This window comes from Macaca thibetana, chromosome 5 (assembly GCF_024542745.1).
Source record: "Macaca thibetana thibetana isolate TM-01 chromosome 5, ASM2454274v1, whole genome shotgun sequence".
Classification (NCBI taxonomy): domain Eukaryota; kingdom Metazoa; phylum Chordata; class Mammalia; order Primates; family Cercopithecidae; genus Macaca; species Macaca thibetana.
In genome coordinates this window covers 82,783,840-82,803,558 of record NC_065582.1, presented here as the reverse complement: position 1 = coordinate 82,803,558, position 19,719 = coordinate 82,783,840, and the positions used below count along the sequence as shown (strand labels likewise).

The 19,719-nt window shown below is 37.4% G+C and overlaps 3 protein-coding genes across 6 annotated transcripts in view; 1 reads left to right on the top strand and 2 right to left on the bottom strand.

The window, feature by feature from the left end:
- PPA2 (inorganic pyrophosphatase 2) overlaps nt 1–19,719 on the bottom strand; it is a 1,020,900-nt gene that overhangs the window by 705,669 nt on the left and 295,512 nt on the right. The window lies entirely within an intron of this gene.
- AIMP1 (aminoacyl tRNA synthetase complex interacting multifunctional protein 1) overlaps nt 1–19,719 on the top strand; it is a 524,679-nt gene that overhangs the window by 311,699 nt on the left and 193,261 nt on the right. The window lies entirely within an intron of this gene.
- The window catches only part of TBCK (TBC1 domain containing kinase), a 235,564-nt gene that overhangs the window by 51,999 nt on the left and 163,846 nt on the right, over nt 1–19,719 (bottom strand). For all 4 annotated transcript variants that reach the window (XM_050791478.1, XM_050791477.1, XM_050791480.1 and 1 more), the window contains one exon: nt 7,738–7,913. In XM_050791478.1, the coding sequence (XP_050647435.1) occupies nt 7,738–7,913 (176 nt within the window). The remainder of the gene's footprint in view (nt 1–7,737; nt 7,914–19,719) is intronic.

Here is a 19,719-nt window from a genome sequence, read left to right as displayed (position 1 = left end):
GAAATAGGCCGGGCGCGGTGGCTCAAGCCTGTAATCCCAGCACTTTGGGAGGCCGAGACGGGCGGATCACGAGGTCAGGAGATCGAGACCATCCTGGCTAACACAGTGAAATCCCGTCTCTACTAAAAAAATACAAAAAACTAGCCGGGCGAGGTGGCGGGCGCCTGTAGTCCCAGCTACTCGGGAAGGCTGAGGCAGGAGAATGGCGTAGACCCAGGAGGCGGAGCTTGCAGTGAGCTGAGATCCGGCCACTGCACTCCAGCCTGGGCGACAGAGCGAGACTCCGTCTCCAAAAAAAAAAAAAAAAAAAAAAAAAGAGAAAGAAATAAAGTGCATTCAAATAGGAAGAGAAGAAGTCAAACTATCTCTGTAGATGACATGATTCTATATCTAGAAAAACATGCAGTCTTGACCCAAAAGCTCCTTCAGCTGATAAACAACTTCAGTGAGGTTGCAGGATACAAAATCAATGTACAAAAATCACCTATACACCAATGACAACCAACCTGAAAGCAAAATCAGAAAGGCAATCCCATTCACAATTGCCCCCCCCCAAAACACACACTCCCTAGGAGTACAGCACACCAGGGAAGTGAAGGACCTCTAAAACGAGAATTACAAAACACTACTCAAAGAAATCAGAGAAGACACAAACAAATGGAAAGACATCCCATGCTTATGGATAGGAAGGATCAATATCATGAAAATGGCTGTACTGCCCAAAGCAATATACAGTTTCAATGCTATTCCTATCAAACTACCAAGGACAATATTCACAGAACAAGAAAAAACTATTTTAAAATTCATATGGAACCAAAAAAGGGCCTGAATATCCAAGACAATGCTAAACAAAAAGAACAAAGCTGGAGACATCATGCTACCCAACTTCAAACTATACTGCAAGGCTACAGTAACCAAAACAGCATGGCACTGGTAAAGAAACAGGCACATAGACTAATGGAACAGACTAGAGAGCCTAGAAATAAGGCCACACATCTAAGACCATCTGATCTTTGACAAAGCTGACAAAAAACAAGAAATGGGAAAAAGACTCCCTATTAAATAAATAGTGCTGGGATAACTGACTAGCCGTATGCAGAAGATTGAAGATGGAACTCTTCCTTATACCATATACAAAAATCTACTCAAGGTGGGTTAAAAGACTTTAATGTAAAACCCCAAACTATAAAAACTCTGGAAGACAACCTAGGCAATACCATCCTAAACCTAGGAATGGGCTTAGATTTCAGGACAAAGAAACCAAAAGCAATCACAACAAAAGCAAAAATTGACAAATGGGACCTAATTAAACTTAAGAGCTTCTGCAGAGCAAAAGAAACTATCAACAGAGTAAACAGACTATAGGAGATTGGTCAGGGTCATGGGAAAAATTGTAGAAAGATACAAACCTTCTTGGAAGGCCAGGTTTTACAAAAGCTTCAGAAAAGCATTTGGCTGAAGGCAGCCAAACCCTCTTATCCGGAGCCTGAGAGCGAAGGTTAGATAACAAGTGGATATAAAGGAATTGATCTAGATAAGTTAGTTTACTTAGGCCTTGGAACCTGGTCTTTAATCATCCGTGTGCACGACTGCTCTTGCAGGGGATGGCGACCATATTAATTACCCATAAGTGTGTTGACTCAAAGCCTTTGTCATTAAATCTATACTAAATAAATGCCTGCAGCACCAGCTTGTCAGGGCCGCGGCTGCTACAACTCTTTCTGTCAGTGGTCTGGTCCTCTAGCCCACTCTTTCACTGGATACCTGTCTCTGAGTGCATTCTTTAATCTGTCATTCTGCCAGGGTCTGCAGGTCAGACCTGGCAGGTGGTGCTCCACATGAGGAATGCTGCAACGGATCGTGCCAGAACCCTCAAAAATGAAGGTGAAAAGACTACACAGTCAGTAAGTCATTGGTGCCCACTTGGGATTTCCAAGTTTGAGGGAACCATTCAGGCTAGGGTTTCATCATAAGACAACGGTTATCAGTTCAACAGTAACAGTATATAAAAGTATTGAAACAGCTGCTTAAAGCTAGCAGAGCCTCGGTTTTGCAGGCTCAGTTAGGAGACCTAGTGTACACTATTGTTTCCCATAACCCATGGTTCCTGAAAGAAGGTACTCTAGACGTAGAGCTCTGGGAACAAGTGGATAGAAATCTTAAACAACATGATGCACAAAAGCAATGGGTCTCAATAATATCTTTAATGTTATGGGCTTTGGTTACGGTGGCTCTGGTCCTGCTCTACACAGAAGAGCCTAAAAAGGGAAGAGAGGAGGAACTGTCATCTACCTTACTGCCTCCATCTCCCTCAGCCCCGCTGTTTCCGGGAAAAAATAACAAAGAGGAAACGGAGGTTTTGCCTGAGCCCCCTCCTCCAATAAATTGGAAAAAAGACAAGGGATATGCTATAGCTATGGGACCTTGTCTTAGGCAAGAGGCATTAGATGGGGAGCTCTTATCCTGGCTGGTAATGCAAGATTGACAAGGCAATCAGGTACATGAACCCATTTCTTTTAATGCTTATAAAGAGCTAAGAAAAATCTTTAAAGAAAACGGAGCCAGTAGCCCATTTACAAGAGGGTTAACTGAGGTCACTCTGCAGACCTCTTTCAAATAATGGCCACTGTTATTTCTCCCTTACCCCTAACGTGGCTCTCTCAAAATCCTATTTGGGTAGAACAGTTGCCTTTAAAGGGAGAGAAATTACAAAGAGCCCATGAATTAGCTGAGGAACAATTAAAAGCCATATAGAACCATCAAACAGTCTTTGGAATTTGCCCATTTTCATCATTCCCCAAAAGTCTGGTAAATGGAGACTTTCGCATGACTTATGTGCTATTAATGTTAAGTTGCAACCTATGGGGCCCCTTCAACAGGCCCCCACTGCCCCCACACGTGGCAATTCCTTGAGAATGGCCTACAATCATTATTGACTTAAAAGACTGCTCTTATACTATTCCCCTTGCAGAACAGGACGGATAAAAATCTGCATTTACAATAACAGCTCTTAATAGTGAAAGGCCAGCTCACTGATTTCATTGGAAAGTGCTTCCTCAGGGAATGTTTAACAGTCCTACCATGTGTCAATATCATGTAAATCAAGCTTTGTTCCCCAGTAGAAAATAATTTCCTAATTGCAGGATTATTCATTTTATGGATGATATTTTACTAGCAGCCCCAACAGAGCCAGTATTTTTAAAGTTACATGCCTCTGTCATAAAGAATACAAAGTTAAGAGGTTTAATCATAGAACCTGAAAAAGTACAGATGTCTTCTCCTTGGAAATATCGAAATATCTTGGGTACATTCTAACTTCCCAGTCAGTAAGACCTCAAAAGGTTAAATTAAATACTAGCAACTTACATACCTTAAATGATTATCAGAAATTACTAGGCAATATTAACTGGCTTTGCCCCACCTTGGGCATAACTACTGATAAGTTACAGAATCTGTTTTCTATCTTAAAAGGCAATGCTGCCCTATACTCTCCCAGGTATTTAACTCCTGCAGCAGAAAGGGAAATTGAAGAGATAGAGCAAGCTATTTCTCAGAGACAACTAGATTGCATTGATCCATGGTATTCAGTTCAATTATTTGTTTTTCCCACTAAATACTCCCCTACAGATGACCCCAGGGCTATGCTTCCTAGATGGGGTTTTTTGCTCACATACCAGGACTAAAACACTCTCTCCCTATATCCAGTTATTCAGTGAAGTCATCTATTCAGGCTGCAGACGATGCAATCAGTTGCTATGTTATGACCCTGATATCATCAGGATTCCTTTAAGTAAAAAGCAATTCAAGGCAGTATTGCCTTATCTGTGGACCTGCAAATAGCACTCTCTGATTACAAAGGCCATATAGAGCATGCCCTTCCTGCTGACAAACTCCTTTAGTTCTTATCTTGTACTTCTGTGGTTTTGCCTACTAAAATAGTTCAATCCTCCATACCTAATGCTTTAACACTGTTTACTGATGGCTCTGGTAAACATGGAAAAGAGGCTGTCTGGTGGAGACCACATAATTCCCTCACTTGTTCTGGATTTACTAGCACTCAGAGAGCTGAAGTTGGAGCCTTACTATTGGCCTTGGAAACTTTTTCCGTTCAGCTCATCAATATTGTTAGTGAGTCTGCTTACTCTGTTTATTGCAGAAACTTGAGACAGCCCTCATTAAGTCCACCTTGGAGCCCAGCCTGTATGCACTTTTTCTCCGACTTCAGCATTTGCTAGATCAATATACACATCCTATTTTTATCACACAAATTTGAGCCCACAGCTCGCTGCCTGGCCCACTGGCTTATGGCAATGATTAAGCAGATCTACAAGTTAGAACATCACTGCTTGACCACGCCACCCAATTGCATCAATTTTTTCACCAAAACTGGAGAAACTTATTGAAGCAATTTCAACCTACCCAGAGACTAGCTAAACAAATTACCCAGCAATGCCCAGATTGCCGGCTCACAGGTATGTCCCTCCTTCTACAGGTGTTAACCCTAGAGGACTAGAACCTCATCAGTTATGGCAAACAGATGTGTTACACATGTGCCTGAATTTGAAAAACTAAGATAGGTACATGTATCCATTAAAAACTATTCTCAATTAGTGCTCATGCCTTTCCTGGAGAGTCCACCCGATATGTCATTAAACATCATCTTTTAACTTTTGCATTTATGGGGCAGCCTACAAAAATTAAAACTGATAATGGTCTGGCTTATGCCAGCTCACAATTTCAACAATTTTGTCACAGTGGACTATCCAATATTCCACAGGCATCCCATATAACCTCCAAGAAGAGGCCATAGTAGAACGTACCCCCTCTGCCCTTAAAAATATGCTCAGAAAACAAAAAAGGGGGAATATGAGTAAGGACCCTGCAACACTATTAGCACAAGCCTTATTTACCCTTAATTTTAAAAATTTAGATGATAAATTTCAATCAGCTGTAGAAAAGCACTTTGCAAAAACCTCTCAAGACATAAAATCTGCAGTTTTATGGAAAGATGTAAACAGTAATGTATGGTGTGGTCCAAATGAATTGTTAACATGGGGGAGAGGATATGTTTGTGTTCACACCCCCTCAGGTCCTCTTTGGATTCCAGCACGACATATGAAACTTTACCATAGCATGGCTAGGACACAACCCAGTACCAGAAATAAAGAAAATAACCCTACAGGACCTACAGCCCCAGACAATGTGGCTTCCTGGGACAACACAGGCCCTGGACAGGACTCTTAGGAAGAGAAATTAAAAGACTGAGCAAATCTGCTCTGGACACAGACACCATTCACTCCAGATAATTTGTTCCTTCCTATGCTTTATTAACTTTTTTAACTCTTTCACTTTACCTGCAACCCCCACCTGCTACTCTCTATTGGGCTCATCTCTTAGATACACCTTTCTTCAGCCCTATTACTTAAACAAACACCCCCTTCTCAGCTTCTAACAACACAACTGCTTAGCTAAGAGAGATTGACATGTCCCAAATGGGGTTCCTCAATAACAGCACACATTGGACTAAGGTGCCAAGTAATACTACATGTCACTCCTTAATTGGAAAAGAATGTTGCTAATTATGCTCATATTTGCCTTCTATTATTTACTAATTCTAGGATGCAAAGTTGGAATGCGAGCAGTGCCCGCCATGCCTGACAAAGTTGTTGCTACACACATCTGTACTCTTCAATCAACAAAACCTGATGCTAAAAACAGAAAAGGGGGAGATGTAGGAGATAGGGTGGTGGGAAAAATTGTAGAAAGATGCAAACCTTCTCGGAAGGCAGGGAGCTTTTACAAAAGTTTCGGAAATGGATTCGGCTGAAGGTAGCCAAACCCTCTTATCCAGAGCCTGAGAGCAAAGGTTAGATAACAAAGAGATATAAATGAATTAATCTAGATAAGTTAGTTTACTTAGGCCTCGGAACCTGGCCTTTAATCATCCACACACATGACTGCTATCTCTGGGCAGAGTAACCATGTTAATTATGCAAAAGTGTGTTGACTCAAAGCCTTTGTTATTAAATCTGTACTAAATAAATGCCTACAGCACCAACTTGTCAGGGCCACAGCTGCTGACTCTTTATAGCACCCTTCTCGGGGTCTGTAAGTGGCCAGGTCCCCTAGCCCTCTTTTTCACTGGACACCCATGTCTGAGTGCATTCTTACATCAGTCATTTGGCCAGGGTCTGCAGGTCAGACCTGGCAACAGACAACCTACAGAATGGGAGAATTATCTTTAAGATTAAAATAGGATATTATAATGCTATTTTGTATGGTTTTATGGGAGAATGGCTATGAATAAAGACTCAAACAAAAGAAATACAAATTAAAAAGTTAAAAACATTAAACAGATTCTAAACTCTTGAAGTATAAAGTCAGAAGAACTTCTAGACTATGGGTTCTTGATCAGTTAAATAGAATTTAATGCCTCTTTTGGGAGTCCACTCATCCACTCTGCAAAGAATTTCCAGTATTGCTGAAACCCTAACAACCAGGGAGATCAACATTTACACTATCTCCAAACTCAGAAAAATAGAAAGTAGCAACTTTTCACAAAATGATGAGAATATATCTTTGAAATTGTGGGCTCTCAAATTGTACTTTCAGAAACCAAAGATTTTATGAATTACTTAATAAAGTCTGTAAATTATAATTCGAATCTCATTTCAAAAATTGGAATTGAAAATATGAACATGAAAACTTATTGCTGATTGAGTAGCCTTAATCCAAAACTATAAAATCTGAAATGCTCCAAAATCAAACTTTTTGAGTAACAACATCAGGCTCAAAGGAAATGCTCATTAGAGGCTTTTGGATTAGATATTCTGAACTGGTAAGTATATATATAATGGAAATATTCCAAAATCCTAAAAAATATGAAACCTGAAATACTGTCACAAACATTTTGGACACAGGATACCCTGTATATGCCAATTTTAGCATATAAGAAACCATTAACCTGCTAACCCTCCTTTATAGCATTTATAGTTAGTAAATGCTATAAATTTGAACTTATGAAGCAAATTAGTTATAATAAAATTCATTTATATTTTATATATTGAGTTTCTAAGAAAGATTTTAAGACTTGCTCTGTTTTTAAACAAAGTGAAAATCATTTATCTAGATTCTAGAAAACACACAATCAAAGAATCTGAAGAGAATGAAAATAAAAGAAGAGGAGACTGAGCTGTTACTTTTTGTAACTGTTCATACTCCAATGCCAATGAAACCCACTGGATGTTACAGTATGTTCAATAGTAAAATCTTTGCAAATAACACTTTGCAGTTAGTAAAAATACATGTTCTATATAAGCCAGTGTTTTGAAAATTATAATGAACACAAGGTCAATGTTGAGATGTAGCAAACTTTTTCTCTAGGCTATGAGGTAGAACAGGTGTATACTTACTCTTCATCTTTGCCACAATTCCTATCTATAGTATGAAGGATTCAAATGCCTTCAAGAATAGCAATATACACGAGAGAAACACAATAAGCAAGAAAATATTCTAATATTCTAGTGGTGTTTGGAAAATATCATAAGGTCTCTGGCATGTAATGTTATCTTATAAAACCTTATGTAAGACCATTCTGACATCCAGTTTGAGAGTAATTTAACTACTTGAATTCAGAAGAATCCCAGAATTTTTTTTTTTAACCACGCACCATTTAAATGAAAGGATGCAATATAAATAAGCAGTACCACCCTTTAAAACAGCATATGCAAAGGATACTCTTCACTGTTCCGGATGTCAACCACCAGGAGCTTTGGTTTACTGGACTTTGTTTTCTTGGTGGGTGTTTTGAAGTGGCCTGTCATTGTCAGCTCACACAAGTCAATCAGGTCCTCTGCTGAAATCCGTGGTGATACTTCTGACTTTAGGTCATTTAATGGGATGGATTCTCTTGACTGAAAAAAAAATGTACAAACAAAAAAATATTGAGAATATCATAGAAAAACAGATTATCCCCAGTAATAGAATATCTTGATACCAAAGAATACAGCATATAAGAGAAGAGGAAACTATCTAATTTTCAGTCTATTGTGTAATTCAGTGGTCTCCAGCCCCCAGGCCATGGACTGGTACTGGTCCATGGCCTGTTAGAGACTGGGCTACACAGCAGGAAGTGAGCGGCAAGCGAGTCAGCAAAGTTGCATCTGTATTTACAGTTGCTCCCCATTGCTCCATTACCGTCTGAGCTCTGCATCCTGTCAGATCAGTGGTGGAATTAGATTTTCATAGGAGTACAAATGCTGTTGTGAACTGCGTATGTGAGGGGTCTAGGTTGCATGCTCTTTATGAGAGTCTAATGCTTGATGATCTGTCACTGTCTCCCATCACCTCCAGATAGGACCATCTAGTTGCAGTAAAACAAGCTCAGGGCTCCCACTGATTCTACCTTATGGTAAGTTGTATAATTATTTCATTTTATATTACAATGTAATAATAATATAAATAAAGTGCATGATAAATGTAATGTGCTTGATTCATCCTGAAACCATCCCCCCAACCCCAAACCCAGTCCATGGAAACACTGTCTTCCAGGAAAACAGTCCCTGGTGCCAAAATGGCTGGGGACCGCTAGCGTAACTGATTCTTTACTATTGAGGTTTACTTCTTTATTATTTACACCTATAGGAAAGCATTATTGTTTTGACTGACTGCTCATGTTTTGACTACATGTTTTGACTGACTCAAACATGTAGAAAGAGATGAGGCAAAGTTTTCTTTATGAGAGTGCTGTGTCTTTAGAAAAAACAGCTCTTTTAAGTACATTTCACTTTTCTTTAAATATAAATTACTGTTGTTTTGAAATGCATTAATTTTAACTCAGGTAATATGAGAAATTGCACTGTAATTAGGCATATATAGTAATTAAAGAAACTGGTTCTAATACATGTATTGGACTTTTATAATATAATTTATGTTATATATAAATGGTTGAGTGGAAACTTGATTCTCAGAGATGAATAAAGAGCATCCTAATGATTTCTTAAATAGTAAACCAAACTAACAATGTGTCTCAACTGTGAAGGAGGTAAACTCAAGACTCCAGGCTATCAAACCCATCCACTGGTTTGTGTCTATGACATGGCACAAAGATGATTCAGACTAAGGGCTGTTTACAATTATTCTCTGTTTCTTAGCAGAAAGAAGGATGAGCCTTCCCCCATAATAGGCAATGCAATACAACACAACTAAATTCAACACAAATTTATTGAGCACTAGTGATCTCTTGAAATCTTACGTGACATGACTTGAGAATTTAAACACTTAAAAAATTCAAGTGTTTAAAATATAAGGAGTCAAAAAAGTTTTCATTTATATGTTTCATAAGTTATCAAAATAGTCTAATAATTATCTCATTTACTCATTTTCTCAGTTGCATTGTGGAATTCTACACTTAGAATGTCCATTTTAGAATTTCTAGGTAAGAAAAAATAAACCATACAAATCATTTACCAGACAGATTTATTTTTAAAAAATGGTTTTCAATTGGAGTTTGATGTCAGCTCTCACGCCGTGGGTCTCCTCAGTTGTACTCTGAATTATTCAGTGGTAAAGTGCTTGTTCTCTCATTTCATTAACTTTCAAATAGAAATGGAAATTGCTAAGCTTTATGGGGTTATGGCTTTCAATAAAAAATTGGCATTAAGCATCTTAATTTTTTAATAATAAGAATTAAAGCTACTTAAACATCCTGAAATTAAAAGTGCTTCAGAAAGATTAAAGAGTTTTGAAATCAGCAAGCCATACAATCAATGCTTCCATCTCCTTTTTCATTAGATTGCAATCTCTACAGGTATTTTTTCCAGTCTTCACATGAAGTCATATATTTATGAAGATAAAATAAAGAACTTTTTGATTAATCTAGTTCCACTTTTAGTCATTTTGTGATGAATGTGGCATTTCAAACTGAAGTTTCATCTGAGTGAAAAGAGTGCCCTGACTAATGAAGAAGAGGATTTGTCCAAAGTATTTTCTATGAAGAACTGACTGATTTAAATAAAGATTTGACCTCGGCATTGGTTCCAATCAAATGCATCATATGGGAGGAGTTTTTCAAAGGAAAGAGTATTGCTATATGAAGAGAAAGAGAGGAACTGCTGACAAATTTAAATGTTCTAAACTTCCATGAATGTGTATGTGTAAAGAACTTTAATGTATACAAGTTCTTCTGCAAATTAATTTTAGGAGATTAGTAAATTAAATTTAGAAAAAATTATACTACTTTGCTTTATGAAGAAAATAATTACAATATGAAAAATACAGAATTTAGTTTTTCATAGTTTTATAAGCAAATTTACTATTCATTTAAAATTTCCACTTAGAGGCATAAAAGTAAAACGGCACAACTTTTGTCTTATTTAGTATTATAGATATTGTGTGTCTATATCACATTTTCCTTGTGTGAATGGGGGTTTCAAATTCATGAGACTTTGTTTATGGGTAATGGACAAGATTTAGGATAATTATAAAACAACACTGGAAATGTCCATCAATTTATCATTTCTGCCCAAAAGCCTTTAGATACACTGCATGTTAAGCTTAGATGTCCACCCAGAAATAAATCCATGTATTTACAGCCAACTGATTCTTGACAAAGCTGCCAAGAACTTTCAGTGGGGGAAGGGACAGTCTTTTCAATAAATGGTACTAGAAAAACTGAGTATCTATATACTGAAAAATGAAACTAGACCCCTCTTACTACATGCAAAAATCAGATAAAGATGAATTAAAGACTTAAATATAAGACCTGAAACTATAAAGCTACTAGAAGAAAACATTGTGGAAATGCTTCAGGACATTGGTCTGGGAAATGATTGTTTGGATAAGACCTCAAAAGCACAGGCAACAGAAGCATAACTAGACATAGAATTACATCATTCTAAAAAGCTTCTTCACAGCAAAGAAAACATCTCAGTAAAGAGACAACTTACAGAATGGGAGAAAATATGTGCAAACTCTCCACCAGACAAGGGATTAATAACCAGAATATATAAGGAACTCAATAGCAATAATAAAATAATCTGATTTACGAATGGGCAAATGATCTGAATAAACATTTCTCAAGAAAAAATATGCAAATGGCCAAAAGGTACATGGAAAAAAAAAAGGTCAACACCACTAATCAACAGAGAAATGTAAATCAAAACCACAATGTGGTATCATCTCTCCTGGGTTAAAATTGCTGTTATCAAAAAGACAAAAAACATGGATGTTAGCAAGGATGTGGAGAAAGGAGAATGCTGGTACTATGTTGGTGGGAATGTAAATTAGTATAGCCACTTTGGAAAACAGTATGGAGATTCCTCAAAAAACTAAAAACAGTTGCACTATATGATCCAGCCAGCAATCCCACTGCTAGGCATATACCCAAAAGAAAGGAAATGAGGATATCAAAGAAATATGCACTCCCATGTTCATTACAGCACTATTCACAATAGCCAAGATACAGAACCTAAATGTCTATCAATGGATGAATAAAGAAAATGTATATTTATTAATATACACAATGAATTACTATTCAGCCATTAAAAAAGAATGAAATCCGGCCGGGTGCAGTGGTTCATGCCTGTAATCCCATTATTTTATTGTGCCACTGCACTCTAGCCTGGGTGACAGATTGAAACTCCATCTCAAAAAAATAAAATTAAAAAAAATAAAAGAATGAAATCCTATCATTTGCAGCAAAATGGATGGCATTGGAGGTCATCATGTTAAGTGAAATAAGCCAGGCACAGAAAGGCAAATATTCCATGTTCTCAATCGTACACGGAAACTAAGTAAGTTGATCTGATGGAAGTAGAGAGCAGAACAGTAGTTGCTGGGAAAGGTGGACAAGGTGGGTTCGGGACATAGTGGGAGAGTGGTGGGGTGGAGGTGGTGGTGGTGTGGGAGATGGGGATGAAGAGAGACTGGTTAATGAATATGGAAATACAGTTAGACAGAAGGAATAAGTTCTAGTATTCAATAGCACAGTAGAGTGACTATAGTTAACAATAATTTATAGTGTATTTCAAAAGAACTAGATTTGAAATATTTCCAACACAAAGCAATGATAAAGACTTATGGAGTAAATCTATATAAAGTATTTAGAATGGTGTCTGATAAGATATGTGCTCTATAAATTTTTATCTTTTACCTCTTTTCTCACCCCTCACCATCTTGCCCCTTATGCTTTAGCATTAGCACAGTATTTGCCTTTTCATGCCACTGTGCCTTTGCACATGTTGTTCCTTCTGCTTAGAAAGCCACAACCTGTCCATCTAATAAATCCCTGCTTGCCTTTCAAATCTCAGTTCAAACACTACTTTCTCTGTGAAGAAAGCCTTTCTTTTTAACTCCTAAGTTTCTCTTCTATGTCTCACAGGTATCTGGTATACATCTTTATTATAATGAGATGGGTCATTTCCCACTAGACTAAAGGCTTCTCACGCATGAGAAAAATTATTTTTATACCTTGTTTTCCTCAGGACACAGTGTATTATCTGACACACAGAAAGTATTAAGCTATATATACTGATTATATCGGAATAAAATAGTATTTCCAAATCATCTACTTTTCATGAGTAACTTTGTGCTATGAGGTATGTGTATGTTACCAAAACAGTGTGGACATACCTCTATTACAGTAATTACTGTTTGTGAGATATTATCTATTTCTCCACTTGACTTACAATAAGTCTCCTTGAATGGAGGTTCCATGTGTTTTCATATTTGTATCTCCAAAAGTTAGCACAAGGTCTGGCACAAAAAAACTCAATGGATATTTGAAAAATGAATGAATGAGTGAATAAAACATATGATTAAATGATTCTGCAGAGCAGAATCAATTCTTATGTCTGGATTATCAGACAAACTCTTCAGGGATGCCAAGTCATCACACGCTCTCTGGCATCTGAGCACCATGATGGTTAATAAAGAACACTAAAATGTACATCTGCCTCAGTAATTTGTCAACAAAGTCATCTTTTGTTTCCTCAACTGAAAAATTAGAGATGACAGTTGCTACCATATAAAGCTTTCAAAACTGTGCTCTAAGTGAAAGAAGTTGGATGGGCATGGTGGCTCATGCCTGTACTCCCAGCACTTTGGGAGGCCAAGGTGGACAGATCACAAGGTCAGGAGATCGAGACCACACTGGTCAACATGGTGAACCTCATCTCTACTAAAAATACAAAAATTAGCTGGGTGTGGTGACACGTGCCTATAATCCCAGCTACTCGGGAGACTAAGGCAGGAGAATTGCTGGAACCCAGGAGGCAGATATTGCAGTGAGCTGAGATTGTGCTACTGCCCTCCAGCCTGGTGACAGAGCAAGACTCCGTCTCAAAAAAAAAAAAAAAAAAAAGAAGTTATGTGAATATAAAGAAGGCCAAAAATAAACAAAATATCCCAAACTATCTTTAGGAAAATAGGCAACATAATTTAATGATAATAAATATATCAATGAAGGGAAAAACAGACAAATATTAGAGTTGACATTTTGGGGAAAACAAAAAACAAAGTTCAAAAATCTGTAAATGGACTGTGAGCATGCGTGTGTGTGTGACAGGGAGAGAAATTACAAATCAGAAAAACTGTGTTTTTATATTCTTTTCCTTTCTCATTTTCAGTCATATTATGAGAACATATATAAGCATACAGAAATATTTAAAAAATATTTTAATACTCTGTACAATTCTATAGTAATACATTAAAAAATACAGATCCAAATATTCCCCAAAGAGTAGAAACCCTCAGAAAATCTATATGTTCATACGCCTAAGTACACCTGAATAAACTGAGGTGTGTGCATGTGTGTGTTCACGTTTGTGTGTGTGTGTGTGTATGTGTTCAAAACTCATAGAAAACCTTAATAGGCCTTTTTAAATATAGCTAAAATTTTAAAGTTTTCAAATGATTACGTTGAAGAAGGGTGACAAGCACAATTTTCTTCCAAACAATCTATCTCCTTTTCAAAGTATAGGGAATTCTCAATGATATAATAACTGCTCAAAGGCAAAAAAATATTGAAAAGTGCCCCAGGCCATTTTATTTATGAAGCTGCCTTAAGCTAATATTTAAATCTGACAAGGATAGCACTATACACACACACGTACATGCATACCTCCCCAATATTCCTTAGAAAAACAGATTTTAAGGCTCTAAAAACTGTAAAGGCAAAATGCAATGTGGTTTTTAATACTTCCATAAAAATGACTTAGGATATATTTCAGGAATGAAAGATGATTCAATATTAGGAAAATTTTAAATATAGTTCATCAACTTAATTGGTCAAAGGATACCAATATGTAATCACCACTATAAGTTACATAAGGTCAGATGTGATACAAATTCACATCGACTCCCAATTTTAGAAAAAGAAAACCCCATTGTAGACGCATATCAGAAGAAAACTTAATTAGAATAATGAAACGTTTTTTGAGACAGCTATTCTTTATCTTAAATATTTGACATTCTACTTATCAATGAATCACTAGAAGCAGAGTTAATGAAATCACGATGTATATAGTCTTAGAAAACCCAGAATAATCCAAGGAAAATCCAGTAAAACTGCAAAGAATTTCATTAGGGTTTAGTTACAACATACACACAACAAAATGATTAGCTTTTCTATATAGCAGCAGTAGTCAGAACATATAATAGGCAAAAGCTTACATTCATTATATCAAAATATTCATCCAAAATAAACTACCTAGAATTAAGCTTATATTTAAAGAAAATGAAATAGTTTCATGCAAGACATTTGAAAAAATGAGGAGGGGGATATTAGATGCTTTCTAGCATCTAATTTCTAGCATCAATATTATAAGAACTTTGTTTTTCCTTAGGGTAATATATATATATATATAATAAGTGCAATCAAAATCCTAAAATGAATCTTTTTTTATTTTGAAACTTAAAATTTGAAGTTTATTTGACAAACTAAATAGACAAAAATGCCAAGAAAATATTACAAAATAATAAATAAAACACAATGTCATATATTAAAACCGTACAAAGTTAATACTGTATGATATTGCATCAGGAAAGACTAAAAGATTAATTGGATATAATGGAATGCACAGAAGCAGACTCAAATACACATAAATATTTGGAAAAGAAAAGGATGTCATGTCAAATCACTGGGTGATTGGAAATGGCATCATTCTATTCTTTTATTCTTTATTATTTAGAATATAGTAGTGGGATAACTTGTTAACTAGAAGAAAGCAAAACTGTGTTTCTATCTTACATAAGACAGAAAAATGATTTATATAGACTAAGCACTTATTTTATTTCAATTTCTGGGATACATGTGCAGGACATGCAGGTTTGTTACATAGGAAACATGTGCCATGGTGGTTTGCTGCACCTATTGATCCATCGCCTAGGTATTAATCCCTGCATGCATTAGCTCTTTATGCTGATGCTCTCCCTCTCTCCATACCCTGGGCAGGCCCCAGTGTGTGTTGTTCCTCTCCCTGTGCCCATGTGTTTTCATTGTTCAGTTCCCACTTACAAGTGAACATGCGGTGTTTGGTTTTCTGTTCCTGCGTTAGTTTGCTGAGGATAATGGCTTACAGCTAGATGAAGCACTTTTTAAGTACAAAGAAATGAAATCACAAAAGAACAAGAAAAAGTATTGATGACTTGAAACATTTATGTGTATAGCAAAGATGAATTCTTAAAGAAGAGTAGTATGTGAATAAAACAAATTTAAGATGTCCTTAATATAAACAGAGTTCTTGTAACAAATAAAATCCTGCTTAAAAAAAAGAAGGGGCGATAAAAACATATACTTGACAAAAGAAGAAACATAAATAGGTAATAAAAATGTTTTACCTCATTAATAATCACAGAAATACAAAGAAGTATTTACAGTCATAGAAATACAAAAAGTAGGTAAGTATTCTGGTTATCTTCTGTTTGCCCTTCCAGACTCACTCTCCACTGGTCTCCACCTTGCTTTCTGTCCTAGGTGGCAACCTGTTTAGACTGTGTCAAGAGGGACTTTCAATCTTCTGGCTTTAAAATGGGTACAGACAATGGGGAGAGTGAGGTCACAGTATTCATTCCCCTAGTATATTGGCTTGGTTGTGTCCCTTGATCAAAGGTCACTGTGCTTCTCAAGATAGTGCTCTCTACTTGCCTCTCTTATCCATCTTCTGGTAACCACTTATTCCCTTAACTAGGGGTGGTAATAGGTCTGTAACTAATACCCATAATTTATTCCATTATCTCTTTCATTTCCCCTCAAAGGCACCATCTTGTAATTACAATCTCTCAGTAAATTCATTTTAAGTATCTTAATTTGAGGGTACTAATTTTTGATGATGGAAAGAGATACCTAGTGAATGTATAAATCAACATAAACTTTCTAGAGAAAAATTTATAATATGTATTAAAATATGCACATCTTTTAATCTAGAAATTTCTTAGAAATTTGTTCTATGGACAGTTACAGATTATACAAAGTTGCACAGAAAAAACATTTATCAAACACACTGTTTTTCTTAAATTGTGAAAAACAAAAATGTTAATACATAATAAAAGAGGATAGAACAAATAAATAGCACTGAACCCATGTAAAGAAATCCCATTCACCAATTAAAACTATGTTTAGAAAAAATATTTCCTAATGAAGAAAATGTTCAGGATATATTATTAAGGGGATATTATATATTATCAAGGGAAAAAAGACGCCGCAATACTATAAGTTAATTATGGACCACTTTGGTGCTAAATACACACACACACCCCCCACAGAAACTGCAAAAGTGGTTATTTCTGAGTAGTGGAATTAATTTTACTTCTGTTCTTCCTGATTTTCTGTGTTTAAATTTTATTCATTAATGAGCTATTTTTGAATAATTAAACACATAAAAATATGCAATTTGTTTTCAATCAGCATTATTAAACTTTCTTCCATACTTCATAACTATGAATCTAATTGTTTTAAGATAATTCCGATGAAATGTTTACAGCAATGTAAAAAGACTTTCCAAATGAGAAGCCATGACTATACTTATAACAGGTAATCAGATCTGGCACTGAAAAACATGCAGAGATGTTAAAAAAATATATTATTTTTAAATTCAGATTGATATGGACTAGCTGTGTCCCCACCCAAATCTCACCTTGAATTATAATAATCCCCACATGTCAAAGATAGGGCCAGGTGGAGGTAATTGAATCATGGGGGTGGTTCCCCCCATACTGTTCTCATGGTAGTGAATAAGTCTCATGAGATCGGATGGTTTTGTAAATAGGAGGTCCCCTGCACAAGCTCTTGCCTGCCGCCATGTAAGATATGACTTTGCTCTTCATTTGCCTTCCACCATGACAGGCCTCCCGAGCCATGTGGAACTGTGAGTCAATTAAACATGTTTCCTTTATAAATTACCCAGTTTGGGGTATGTCATTATTAGCAGCATGAAAAGAGATTAATACAGTAGCCCAGGCACAGTGGCTTATGCCTGTAATCTCAGCACTTTGGCAGGCCGAGGCAGGCAGATCACCTGAGGTTGGGAGTTTGAGACCAGCCTGACCAAGAGTGAGAAAACCCATCTCTACTACAAATACAAAAATTAGCTGGGTGTGGTGGCTCATGCTTGTAATCCCAGCTACTTGGGAGGCTGAGGTAGGAGAATTGCTTGAACCCAGGAGACGGAGGTTGCAGTGAGCCAGGATCACATCACTGCACTTCAGCCTGGGCAACAAGAGCAAAACTCTATCTCAAAAAATAAATAAATGAATAAAAATATACAAACTGATACCAGTAGAGTGTGGTGCTGCTGTAAAGATGCCCAAAAATGTGGAAGCAAGTTTGGAACTGGGTAACACGCAGAAGTTGGAACAGTTTGGAGGGCTCAGAAGAAGACAGAAAAAGGTGGGAAAGTTTAGAACTTCCTAGAGACTTGTTGAATGGCTTTGATCAAAATGCTGATAGTCATATGAAAAATAAGGTCCAGGTTGAGGTGGTCTCAGATGTTGAAAAGGACCCTGTTGGGAACTGGAGTAAAGATCACTCTTGCTATGAAAAGTGACTGGCAGCATTTGCTCCTGCACTAGAGATCTGTGGAACTGTGAATATGATAGAGATGATTTAGGGTATCTGGTGGAAGAAATTTCCAAGTTGTAAAGCATTCCAGAGGAAGCAGAGCACAAAAGTTTGAAAAATCTGAAGGATGACAATGTGATAAAAGAAAAAACAATTTTCTTGGGAGAAATTCAAGCCAGCTGCAGAAATTTGCGTAAGTAATGAGGGACCAAATGTTGATCATCAAGACAATGGGGAAAATGTCTCCAGGGCACGCAGGAGACCTTCACAGCAGCCCATCCTATCACAGGCCTGGAGGCCTAGGAGCAAAAAATGGTTTTGTGGGTGGGGCCCAGGGCCCCACTGCTCTATGAAGCCTCATGATATGGTGCCCTGCATCACAGCTGCTTCAGCTCCAGCCCTGGCTAAAGGGGGCCAACGTACAGCTCAAGCCTTTGTTTCAGGGGGTGCAAGCCCCAAACCTTGGTGGCTTACATGTAGTGTTGGGCCTGTGGTGCACAGAAGTGCACTGAAGTCAAGAATTGAGGTTTAGAAATATCTGCCTAGATTTCAGGGGATGTTTGAGACACCTGGATGTCCAGGCAAAAGTTTGCTGCTGGGGCAGAGCTCTCTCATGGAGAACAGCTATAGAGCACTGCCTAATGGAGCTGTGAGAAGAGGGCAATAGTCCTCCAAACCCGAGAATGGTAGATCCACTGACAGCTTGCACTGTGAGCCTGGAAAAACCACAGACACTCAATGCTAGCTCATGAAAGCAGCTGGGAGTGGGGCTGTACCCTACAATGCCAGAGGGGCAGAGCTGCCCAAGGCTGTGGGAGCACACCTCTTGCATCATGTGACCTGGATGTAAGACATGGAGTCAAAGGAGATCGTTATGGAACTTAAAGTTTAATGACTGCCTTACTGGAGCTTTAACTTGCATGGCACCTGTGAACCTTTTGTTTTGGCCAATTTCTCCCCTTTGGAATGGGTATATTTACCCAATGCCTGTACCCTACTGTATCTGAGAAATGCTTTTGATTTTACAGGCTCATAAGCAGAAGGGACTTGCCTTGTCTCAGATGAGACTTTGGACTGTGTACTTCTGAGTTAATGCTGAAATGAGTTAAGACTTTGGAGGACTGTTGGGAAGGCATGATTGGTTTTGAAATGTGAGGACATGAGATTTGGGAAGGGCCAGGGACAGAAAGATATGGTTTGGCTGTGTCCCCACCCAAATCTCACCTTGAACTGTAATAATCCCCAAGTGTGAAGGGGATGGGGTCAGGTGGAAATAGTTGAATCATGGGGGTCCTTTCCCCCGTACTGTTCTCATGGTAGTGAATAAGTCTTATGAGATCTAATGGTTTTATAAGTAAGAGTTCCCCTGCACAAGGTCTTGCCTGCTGATATGTAAGACGTGACTTTGCTCCTCATTCACTTTCCACCATGACTGTGAGGCCTTCCCAGCAAATGGAACTGTGAGTCAATTAAATCTCTTTCCTTTATAAATTACTCAGTCTTGGGTATATCTTTATTAGCAGATTGAGAACAGACCAACACAGATAAAGTCTAAAAATGATAAAAAGAGATCATTAAATAGGACAGGCTTTCATGCATTCAAGGCTGGAAAACACACAAAAGATAACATACACAAGTCAATAAAAAATGTTTTAGGTTCACTG